Source organism: Octodon degus, unplaced genomic scaffold, assembly GCF_000260255.1.
Source record: "Octodon degus isolate 3935 unplaced genomic scaffold, OctDeg1.0 scaffold00049, whole genome shotgun sequence".
In the NCBI taxonomy this organism is placed as follows: domain Eukaryota; kingdom Metazoa; phylum Chordata; class Mammalia; order Rodentia; family Octodontidae; genus Octodon; species Octodon degus.
In genome coordinates, this window is record NW_004524625.1 from 3,601,843 (window position 1) to 3,613,722 (window position 11,880).

General features: G+C 42.4%; 1 protein-coding gene across 5 annotated transcripts in view; it reads right to left on the bottom strand.

The window, feature by feature from the left end:
* Positions 1–11,880, bottom strand: part of Pak1 (p21 (RAC1) activated kinase 1) — a 176,516-nt gene that overhangs the window by 63,530 nt on the left and 101,106 nt on the right. For all 5 annotated transcript variants that reach the window (XM_023716693.1, XM_023716692.1, XM_004632528.2 and 2 more), the window contains exons 3-4: positions 5,827–5,927; positions 5,220–5,367 (exon numbers count right to left, since the gene is read on the bottom strand). In XM_023716693.1, the coding sequence (XP_023572461.1) occupies positions 5,220–5,367; positions 5,827–5,927 (249 nt within the window). The remainder of the gene's footprint in view (positions 1–5,219; positions 5,368–5,826; positions 5,928–11,880) is intronic.

Genomic DNA, 11,880 nt, shown 5'->3' on the forward strand with positions numbered 1-11,880 from the left:
GCTTAGAAAGACCGTCTCAAAAAAGGAGGGAAGGGTTGTGGATATAGTTCAATACAAAAGGCCTTGTGGTCAAGCCCTGGTGATGATGATGATGAAGAAGAAGAAGAAGAAGAAGAAGAAGAAGAAGAAGAAGAAGAAGAAGAAGAAGAAGAAGAAGAAGAAGAAGAAGAAGAAGAAGAAGGCTCTTTCTACATCCATGCTTAGTGCCCATGGGGACAGAGAAGAGGCTTAGGAAAGAATTATTAATCATGTGAAGTCTAATCAAAAACAGGGGCTTGTCATCTAAGAACAGAACCAAGTGCTCTCAATGTATCAATTATATCTCCTTGATTCCGAGATGTATATTTTTTCACATTCAAAACTCTAAACTAGGCTCTCCGCTGAAGGCTGAGTCCACAGGTACAGGCAGGGCGGGTCGCAGTGGGAACTTTCATCCTCCGCATTGGTGAGGCCCAGTGGCCCAGAAAGGGGAAAGTTTGCAAAGCCACAAAAAGAGACAGGGTGTGGCGGTGCATGCCTGTAATCCCAGCTCTTTGGAGGCTGTAAACAGGCAGATCATTACCAATCCGAACTAGTAGTGAGACCCTGAACACCCTGAGATGCTTCCCTAAAATACAAAAAAACCCCAACAAAACACCAAAAACAACAACAACAAACCCTCTAAACTAGAGATAGGTCCTGTAATTAAAGCATTTTATGATTTGAATGGCAGGTTCTTTTCCCTGGGTGGTATATTTTAAAAAATGGAAGGGTCAGGCAGATAGCTCAGCGGACTAAAGCACCTGCTTAGGCAGACACGGGGGCCAGGGGTTCAATCCCGGGCCTGCCATGCCAGCCCTGTCCCTGAGGCGTGCTGAAACAGTGAATGAGATTGGGCATAGTGGTGTGCGCCTGTAATACCAGCACTTGGGTGCTGAAAAACAGGAAGGATCACTACAAGTCCGATCCATGTAGTAAGATCCTGTAGACTCTGCACTAAATACATTTCTTTAAAAATAGATGCATCTTATACTAATAACTTGGGCTTAATGCAAAATGAAGCAGATCTTAGCAGAAAATAAATTTTAAAAATAGATACTGTGTTTGGTTCTGTTCTTTAATTCCTATAGGCCCAAAAAGAAACTGACTTTCCAGCTCACTACCAATGAAAATAAGAAGTAAAACATATTCTAACAAACTTAACATATTTGCCAGCAAAAAGCAAGCCCAGAGAATGTCAGAGCCCAATTTCAACATATAAGATAGTGCTGGCTCTACAGCACACAAAACAATTCACAGAATGAGAAGTAAGACAAGTTTTGACAATGTTCTGGACATACCAGTTCATGATACAATTAAGCAAAATCTGCTTTTCTTACCCAAGCTATCAAGGCAGGCAGCCTGCAACACTACATCTTCACTGCATTACACTAACATACTGCTATTATCTTTGAAGATGGAGTATTCTGATTATGAACATTCCTCTTACATCATATTTAAAAACAAAGAAGCATTGCTCAATTTAGTGATGCTGTACATTTCTATATAAACAAATCAAATGCCAAAGCACAGTTAACAGAACAGAAAGTACTGTGAACCCTTTCATTTTACAGTGAGGAAACTGAGATTTGGAAAGGGCTGGTTTAAGGTATAAAAATCAGTAAGAAAATAGGACTGAAATCAAGTTAACAGTCTGCTTTTCCCCCTAATACATTAGCTACTAAGTGATAAGAAAATCAAGTGCTGAAAAATAGAGAAGTTGACCAAAGAAAATGGCATCAAAGTTGTGTTTGGGTTATAGGGAGCAAAGGGTTTAAAGGTTTAAGTTTAAAACACATTCCCATCACGTATTAGCTGAGTCATCTCGTATAAGTCATTTAAGTTCTCTAAACCTAATTAACTTAAACTTGCAAATCAGGATAATAGCCCTTGCCCTGCCAAACCCCCATGGTCATTATGAGACTCACAGGAGATAATTCATGTGTGAGCATATACAAATTGAGTTACAGTTAATAACTAACGGTATATGAAGAAGGGCAACACAAAGAGAGATATAATCCTAAAAAGAAACTGTGCCATAGCCAGCCAGATAGCTCAGCAGACTAAAGCACCTGCTTAGGCAAGTGCAGGGACCCAGGTTCGATCCCTAGCGTGCCAGGTTGGCCCTACCCCCAGGGTGTGCTGAGACCGGACATGGTGACGCACATCTGCAATCCCAGCACTTGGGAGGCTGAAAACAGGAGGATCACTACAAGTCTGATCTGTGTAGTAAGACCCTGTAGACCCTGTACTAAAAATACAAAAAAATAAATAAATAAATATAAACTGTACTAGCCGGGCATGGTGGCACATGCCTGTAATACCAGCTCTCAGGAGGCTGAGACAGGAAGATAACTAAGCATATATACACACAAGTACATGTAATGTTCACCTATATATATGTACTAATCATTTATCTATGAATGCATAGGTGAACATATATTAAGTTACCTGAATGTATCTATCTATTCATGAATGCTTAAGGTGACTATAATTTAAAACAAGTGCAAGCCTAGAAGATTGCATCTCCATATACATATATGCCACTGCAGAAAACATTCTTCCAAAGAATTCACTGTTAAAGCTTTCCAGAAAGTTTCTGATCTGACATCTCCATGATAAACTCCTTAAACATAATTTCTTGACTAGCAGAAAACTTTCCCTCACCTCAGATCCTCCTTGGAATGATCCGGTCCCGCAATGGAAGAAGGAAAACAGATCCAGCAGCACCAGACAAGAGGAAGGACACACCACTGGGAAGACGCCTGGGCCTCTCCTGGGCACCAGCACGGCAGCCTGAGTGAAGCTGCGCTCTGTCATCCCCACCATCTGTGCCTTTGATACAAGCCAGATACTGGCTGGGGAAAGCATCGTTCAGATTCAGCCGGTTCATTCCGACTCTCACTTTTCCCGACAGTATCACCCTCTGAAGGGGCAGCAGGAGAAAAGAGCACTGGATCAGGAAGCAAGAGACTACTGTGTAACGAAGCCACATTTCAAAGATCTTCTTTGGCTGTTCTGTTTGTTTGCTTGCTCTGAGCCAGGGTCCCACAGTGTAGCTCAGGCTGGCCTTCAATTCAGCAGTCCTCCTGCTTTAGCCTCAGTGCAGGCATGCGCCACACGCCCTGCCTGGTGTGGCTTTCCTCTTCACAAAATAAAGGGCAACTGGTATATACTAAGTACTTCTTGTTCTAACATTCTAAAATGCTACATAAAAGACAAGTTTCCAGAAATATAGGGCTCTCATAAATTATCCAGGAGAAAAAAAAATTCCTCTACTGTGACAGCAAATCGCTGGAGGCAAGCAGTAAATTTGAAAGATGCTGGTCTAAGAATTAGCACACCTGAATTCTAATTCAATCTTTTGTTAAAAACACTCTGGCGTGCACCACCACGCCCGGTTTCAGTGGCTGACATAGACAGGAGGATCACTACAAGTCCGAGTTGCACAGCAAGACAAACAAATGATTTAAAATAAAGGAAAAAAAATTTAATTAAACAACAAAAAACCACTCTGGAGCTAGGCCCAGTGCTATATGCCTGTAATTCCAGCACTCTTAGACAATGAAGTAGAAGAATTGCAAATTTGAGCCCAGCCTTGGCAATGTAGCGAGACCCTGTCTCAATTTTTTTCTTTTAAAGGCTGGGGACATAGCTCAGTGTGTAAAAGGTAGACGAGGTAGAATAGCTTCAGCAGATTTCCTAGCCCTAGACCCCTAAATTAAGTTGGCACTGACCTTAAATACTGGTGGCTTTTTAGGAATGAGAGATCTGTGTTGCTGACTACCCGCTCTCTAATGCAGAGACTGATGCTTACTTTTTCAAATGGTTCAATCTCACTAACACGTAAGCCCTCAGCAGACCCCTAATGAAAGACCAATCTGTAAAACTGGGCCATTTTAATGTTTTTACAGTTTAATAGTTCTCTTGATGAATGTAGTCATGAGAGTTGTTCAGCAGTATCCAAGTTATGGTTTTCCTGATGATCTGCAGTCTTCAATAAGTGTAAGAAGGTGCTGTATGAACGCCTGTCAAGCTAGTAGGCCTGCACTGCTGCAGCCATCATTTTCAGGACTGTTAGTCACCTGGGCATATTTACCTCAAATAACCTTGCCTCCTTGTAGCACGAGGCCCAACTCGCTCACGTTCACCTCAGTCACTGTTCCTTTGGTAATAACACCCAAAGTTGTACACAGTGGTGATGAAGGATTCTTTTTCACACCAAGCACTGGCAGGCAAAAGGTGGCTTTCAGTTCAGGACGTGTTACATGGGCCTTCTTGAAACATAAGCCCATTGGCCTAATGCATCTTTCATATTTAGGTAGTTTTCTTGTAAAGCCATCTCCAACAAAGCAGACTTTAGTAACCATCCTCTTCCATGCCTTTTTTCTTTTTCCAGTTCGAGTAACTTTTAATACTTTCATTTTTCCTTGGGCATGAACTTTGGGCAGAGGAACTTCCCATTTTCCTGCCTTTTCTTTTCGCTTTTGTTTAATGATGTTGCAAAGCACTTTTCGTAAGACTATCCTTCTCTGTCCAGCAAGGAGGGAGGCACTGCTCCTTGTGGAGTCTTTTCATTGTTTAAAGAACATTTATATCACTAGCTTGATATTATCTGACAAAAATTAGCCTCTCAAAGAATCCAAGCTTGATTTAAAAGATACACATTAATATTACTAAGTAATAATGATATTAACAATGATGCTATTTGCATGATGCTCTTTTACAATCCATAAAAACCTTTCACATCAGTGAGCTCATTTATTCTTACTACACCCTTGCAAAACAGAAAATACTATCCCATTTTGAGGCTCAAAGTAAAAAGTGACCATTTAAATCTAACAAGTGTCAGAAGCTAGACCTTCTAGCACAAAGCCTATGTTCTTTCCATATAAAGCAGACTATTTTTAAAATATAGCATGGCAAGTGCAAGGTCCAAGTTTGATCCCCAGTAGCCCGCCCCCACGTCCCCAAATACACACACACACACACTCACACACACACACACACACACACACAGAGTTTCAGAATAAAGACAAATTCAACACAAAAGTTTATCACCTTGGTTGGCAAATCCCAAAATTCTACCTTACTGAGAGTGTCGCCTCTACTCTTTCTTTCCAGCCAGTATGCATGTGGAGGTTACCTACCTAGATTAAAACCTTCTCTTGCCTTGCGTGTCCTGGACACAATTCTCATACCTGTAAAGCTCATGTACTTCTGGCTGTTTGAAGTCTTCTTTGAGTTGTAAAATTCTAAAACATCCAGAACAGCCTGTGGGTTTTTCTTCTGTTCTGACTTAGTGATATTTGATGTCTGAAGCAAGCGGGCCCACTGCTCTGGCATTCCCTATGAGAAAGACAAGCAACGCATTCACGAAGGCAAAGCTACCAGGGATCCTACAATTAGGTATAACTCTGATGTCTGTTGGCAGCTAACGGCAAGCCTGTCATCCTTTTCTATTCCCTCACAGTTTGCACGCGCCTCTTTTACAGTCCTTTTCTACTGTGTGAGTCATTTCTTAAGAGGCTCACTACTTCACCAGAAGAAAGCTCCTTTAGAGCAGCGGTGATGTCTGACTTGTTTCTGTATCATCAGTGCCCCACACCTACCACGCTATCATGGGTCCCCTTAACAGAAGTTTATTTAAGGCATGGAGATTAAAAGGCTCCCTTGGGCACAATTTGGAGATGAGGAAAGTGTGCCCATAGAGGTCTCAATGAAGAAACAACAGGAAGATGAGAAAGGGCTGAATCTGACACCTGTAACTCTAAAAGACCAAAGGTGTCTCTGTGACCCAGAACTTACCGTAAACTCCCCTGTGACAGCATCAAAACCAACATGAATTGTGTGCTCAAAATCTGAAGGAAGAGAAATTTCTGGCCTCTCCTTCTCCTTCTTTTTGTTTGCTGCAAGAGAAATAGAAAAGAGAAAAATTTTAAAAGAGGGACATACTAAGTTTTAGGCTTGCATTGGTATATGTTAAATCATCATTCTAACCAATTGCTATTACTGTGGCTCCTCTCAAAAAGAATCCAGCACACTCTAAAAAACATTAGCAAGTGACCATCTAATTCCACTCCCTGAAGAAAGAGGCCCTAGGAGGGCCACTGACTCACTGAGTCACAGAGCACGTTACGGTAAGATTTGTGCTCTCCATTATAGCCTCGTCCTTCCTGACTGATCTGATTAAGCCTTGTACTCTTGACTACACCCTCATACCTTCTGACTGATTTAACTGGAAACAACTGCTGACTAGAATAATAATTCAATATGAACCAGACCTGTAAACAGGAAGGGCCTGGCCGAACAGAAAAGAGGCGGGAACAGGGAAGACACAGCTACAGCCGCTGTTGGGGTGTTGTGGGGTTCAGGCCTCCCAGCAGGACACTGAGGCAGGAATGTACTACAGAACTAGAGGAGAAGCCTTGGAATCCTAGAGCTACTAGAAGACTCAAGCACTTCCCTTGTGTGCATAGCCCTTCACAGTCCACATGTCAGAAGCTTCTCACAACAAACCCAGAAGCCGGACAGCAGGAACTGTCTCCATTTTATATCTAAGAAGACTGAGGTCAGGAAACTTAAAGACAACCATTAGTGGGAAGAGTGATCCATGCTCAAGGTATGATGCATCTTCTTTTTTTTTTTGGTGGAACTGGGGATTGAACTCAGGCCCTTGTGCTTGCCAGGGAAGCGCTTATTCCACTGACCCATCTCCCCGGCCCCTCAAGGTATGATGAAGATAACAAGTTGCTTTTCTTGGGACAGCGGAGATAGCTAGGCAGTGTCAGTGCTGACCTGGCAAGCACAAAGACTTGAGTTCGATCCCTGGTATCACATGCCGTGCTGACCCTGGAATGCCAGGTGTGCCATTCTGGCCCCAGAACCCGCTGTGGTGGCGGATGCCTGTAAACCTAGCACTTGGGAGGCTGAGACGGGAGAATCACTACAAATCTGAACTGCATGGAAAGACCCTGTATCAAAAAATAAATAAATAAATAAAAATTTTAAAAAGTAAAAAAATAAACAAGTTGTCTTTCTAAGGGAGACAGCACCTGAAAGAAGTCAAGAATGATGAAAGGAAGTTAGCCAGAGATGGGGAAGAGCATTCCAGAAAGAAACAAAAGAAGCAAAAGCCGAGAGAAATATCCAGTACGGTCTTTCACTTTCCCACCTGCCCAGAAAGTCAACCAAATTCCATGTGCTCTGAATTCAAGATTGAGAGGGGCCTGCCCCTTAGCTCAGTTCTTTAAGTGGCTGCTTCAACAAAGCAGTCAGGCTCAGGTTGCTGTGCTTCGATCCCCACAACTCAAGCCAGCCAAACCTGCCCTGAAGGCATTCGGAGCAAAAAAAAAAATACTTCTGAATTCAAGATTGAGAATAGATAATAAAAATAAAAGATAAAGCAAACCCAGGATCCTGCTAATAGCTCCATGTCCATAAACTTTACCTCTTTGTAACTACTGTTACTGCAGCAAATTTTGTATGATGATTAGAAGTATTAGTTCAGAGGAATCTGTTGCAAACTTGCATCTATATAAAAACTTTTATGTAAATCTTCAAAGCAGTCAAAACCTGAAAACAATCCAAATGGCTCTCCACTGAAAGCCATGAGTGGATAAAAACCTAAACTCATCCTTAAAAGGAAACAAAGTCCTCATCTATGCCGCAAAATGCAAAAAATTAGAAACATGCTAAGTGAAGTCAGTCACAAAGGGCCACGTATTGCATAGTTGCACTTATATGAAATGTCCACAGGAGGCAAGTCTAGAGACTTGAGGTTACCAGGGGCTGCGAGAAGGTAGAAATTGAGTGGCTGCTAAAAGGTACACAATTTCTTTTTGGAATGATGAAAATGTACTGTTAGTTCTAATGGTCGCACAATTTATTTTTATTTATTGGTGATGCTGAGGCTTAAACTCAAGTTCCCACATATGCTAGGTAAAACACTGCCGCTGAGCTGCATTCCTAATCCCTGATTGCACAATTCTGCAGATGTACCAGAAAGACTGAATCACATAAACTAATGACTAGATGATATATGAATATCTCAGTTTTTTCAAAAGTAAAACATTTACCATGTTAAGAAAAGGTGGGTAAAAACATATATAATTAATGCAGAAAAAAGCCTTTGCTAAAGTATGGTATCAACTATGACTAAAAAGTTAGTGAACTAGAATTACCAAGGAATTTACTTAATCTAATAAAATCTAATTACGCAAACCTGCAGAGAACAAACACCACACTTCACTGTGAAATGCTGGGAGGTTTTTCCACTGAGAATAAAAACAAGGAAAGAGGACTCTGCATCACTACTCACATTCATCACAGTACTGAAGGAATCAGCCAGTGCAATTAGGCAAGAAAAAAGTAAAACCCAAAGGATTAGAACTATCGCAATCAACACACTATGATTAGTTTCATGAACAAAGAAAAGTCAACTGTGAGAAATTTATGCTTTAGCATAAATAAAGGTTTCAAAATCAGAAAAGAAAGCATGAGAAATAATGTTTGCCTGTATCAAAATTCTATGAGACATCATGCCAAGCATAAATCAAAGATATCACTAGAAATATAATGGGAGATAGTTTAATTCATATAATAAAAAAAGATATGTCTGTTACAATTCCTAAAAACCAGAAAAAAACATAAAAAAGGAAGACTTGAAAAAGACACTTCAGAGAAAGGACATCAAACAGCCAAGTAACACTTGAAAAGCTGTTCAAGGTCATCCAAAAGCTCACTGCCCACACAGAATCACTAAGATTAAAGATGAGTCATACTAAGTGACGAATAAATAGGTGGAATGCTTTGGGAGAGGTGGTAGGCACAGAAGCAACCATCTTTAATTTCTAGTATTATTTACCAAAGTATGAATGTCTATGATCTAGCAATTTCACTGTGTGTACATAAGCAACAGAAATGTATATATATATATAAAAGAAAGAAATGTAAGAACATGGCAGGCATAGTTATGCATGCCTCTAATTTTAGCACTTGGGAGGCTGAGGTAGGAGGACTGCTGTGAATTTGAGGTCATCCTGGGCTACACAGTGAGTTCAAAAAACCTGTAGTACAAAGCAAGACTGTTTCAATAAAGAAACAAGTGTACCTGTACCAAAATACGTGCAAGAACAATCAGAAAATATTCATAACAGTCAATTACCAAAATCAATCCAATGCTTATCAGTTGTACAATGGAAACTACTTCTATAAGAAAATATTTGGATAAATCTTATAAACAATCTGATCAAATGAGGGCAAACAAAAGTATATATATTCTATGATTGTTATAGGTGTCAAAGCCAAAATCAGGCAAACTCATGACGTTTATCTTCGGGAAGAAGATCAACATTGGTGTCTGGAAGAGAAAATGTAAAGAATTTTGCAGAGAGGAGAAAGGTAATATCCTACATGTTTTACCAGGATGGTGGCTATATAGAGTGTGATCAAAAACATGGTGAATGTTTAAATAGTTTTTAAAATGCATTACAATAAAAAATGTATTGCCACTAGTCTCCCCCCCCAATACCCCCCTTCAATTCCATTATTATCACTTTTTTCATTTTATGCACTTGGTACAGGGTCTCACTATGCAGCTCAGACTTGTAGTGATCCTCCTGTTTTCAGCCTCCCCAGTGCTGAGATTACAGGTGTGCGCCACCAAGTCCAGACTTGGTTGCTGGCTCAGGGGTGCGATATGTGGGACTGGGAATCAAACCTCTGGTCCCTGTGCTTGCCAAAGCAGGCCCTTAGTCCACTGAGCTATCTCACCGGCCCTGCTATTTTTTTCCTCTTCCTCCTCCTGTTTTGTTTTGTTTTTTAATGTATTTAGTACAGGGACCTCAGGGTCTCACTACACAGACAGACTCATGGTGATCCTCCTGCTTTTGGCCTCCCAAGTACTGATATTACAAGTGGGCTACCACACCCAGTCTCAATTGCATCTCCGTGAGACCTTCTGCTTAAGCAGGTACTTTGATCCCCTGAGCTATCTGGCTGGCCTATTATCACATCTTAAGCAGTTCTAAAAGTCCTCTTTCATGTCTTTAATTAGATTTTCATGGCTGCCTTGATTTTCTCAATTAATTCAAAACATTCATCATTAGTGGTCATTTTGACTTTAGGGAAAAGCCAGAAGTCTTACACTGCCAGATTTGGTGAATAAGATAGATTAGAACACAGCATAATGTTTTTACAAGACTGCCTTCTTACTGGATGATGCTTGATAGCAGAATTCACTGTATTTTTTTAATCAAATCTCATAAAGACACTCACGAAAGAGGACTTCCAGAAGTGTTTTAGAAAGTGGCAGAACAGGACTCTCCCTGCTGCAAACAAGTATACTGTACCAGATGAGCAGCACTTCCCCACTGCTAGCAAGCAGGCTGCGTGGACAACCCTCCCCTTCCTCTGGTGCAAATAAGCAGATCTGCACCAGACATTTGGCCCCTACCTAAATAAGAGCAAGCAGGTTCATGCCAGACAGGTGGTTCCCCACCTGAAATGAGCAAGGAGACCTCTGGGCCATGTTAGTAAGCAGACCTGCACTGGACACCCCTCAGTGCCATGAACAAGCAGGCCTGCAACAGACTTGCAGCATGCCCTGTCCTGACCCACAGGTGAGACCCTCCACCATTCCAAGATGGCTCTACTTGTGCTGCCCTTGGCATAGGGCAGCAGACATGAGGACAAGCCATGCATCCTGAACCCAGACAAGGACAACACTGAGGAAGGTAAGGGAGCAAGCAGACCCCATGACTGCTGATGTCAGGTCCAACAGTCCACATGAACCCCGCCTCCAGCCTAGATGCTGCAGAGACCACAGGTTGATCACGCTTCCCATCTACAAAAGGGGCCAAGGACATGCCTTGATTTGGATAACCACAATCTGAGGTGAACAGACAGAGGGGCCTCTGGGGTAGGAAAGACAGCTCAAAATCTCATGGGCAGGGCTTGGGAGATAGCTCAGTGGCCTAAGTACCTGCCCGGCAAGTGCAAAGACACAGGTTAGATCCCCAATAGCACATGCAACACCAGTCCCGGAACCCAAGGTGTGCCATGCTGGCTGCCGACACCAAGCACAGTGATACACACCTGCAATCCCAGAGCTGGGAAGGCTGAGACAGAAGGATGACTATGAGTTGGAGCTGCACAGCAAGGCCCTGTACCAAATAATTAAATAAAAGATTTTTTAAAAATAATAAATAGATAACTTATAGGCCCTGAAGCTGGGTAGAAAAAATCATGACAGGATGGATCCCAAGACTGCAGATCCTGGAAAGAAACACTCATTCAAAACCACAGGAACACAGACCCAGAGCACAAGCCCAGTGAGTGAGTGAGAGGACTCGCGCCGCCGGATCCTGTACAGACCCAGAGCCCAGGCCTGATGTGTGAGTGAGACAACCAGGGACCCGCCGAATCCTGAATAGACCCAGAGCGCAGGCCCAGTGAGTGAGTGAGAGGACTCGCGCCGCCGGATCCTGTACAGACCCAGAGCCCAGGCCTGATGTGTGAGTGAGACAACCAGGGACCCGCCGAATCCTGAATAGACCTAGAGCATAGGCCTGGCGAGTGAGTGAGAGGACTCGGGCCTCTGGATCCTGAATTGACCCAGAGTACAGGTCCCAGTGTATGAATGAGACCGCCTGGGGCCCACTGGATCTTCATTTGACCCAGAGTGCAGGCCCAGCATGGAACCCTTCAGCAGATCTCCCTGCAAAGAGGCTAGAGGCAAGACTCACCCAGCTGTTTCAGGAGCAGAATATATTGCCAGAGTGACACAAAGGGTTCAACTCTAACGCCTGCAGCAGAAAGAAGTGGAGCACAGCAACCAGATCCAAACAACACCCACCTGGA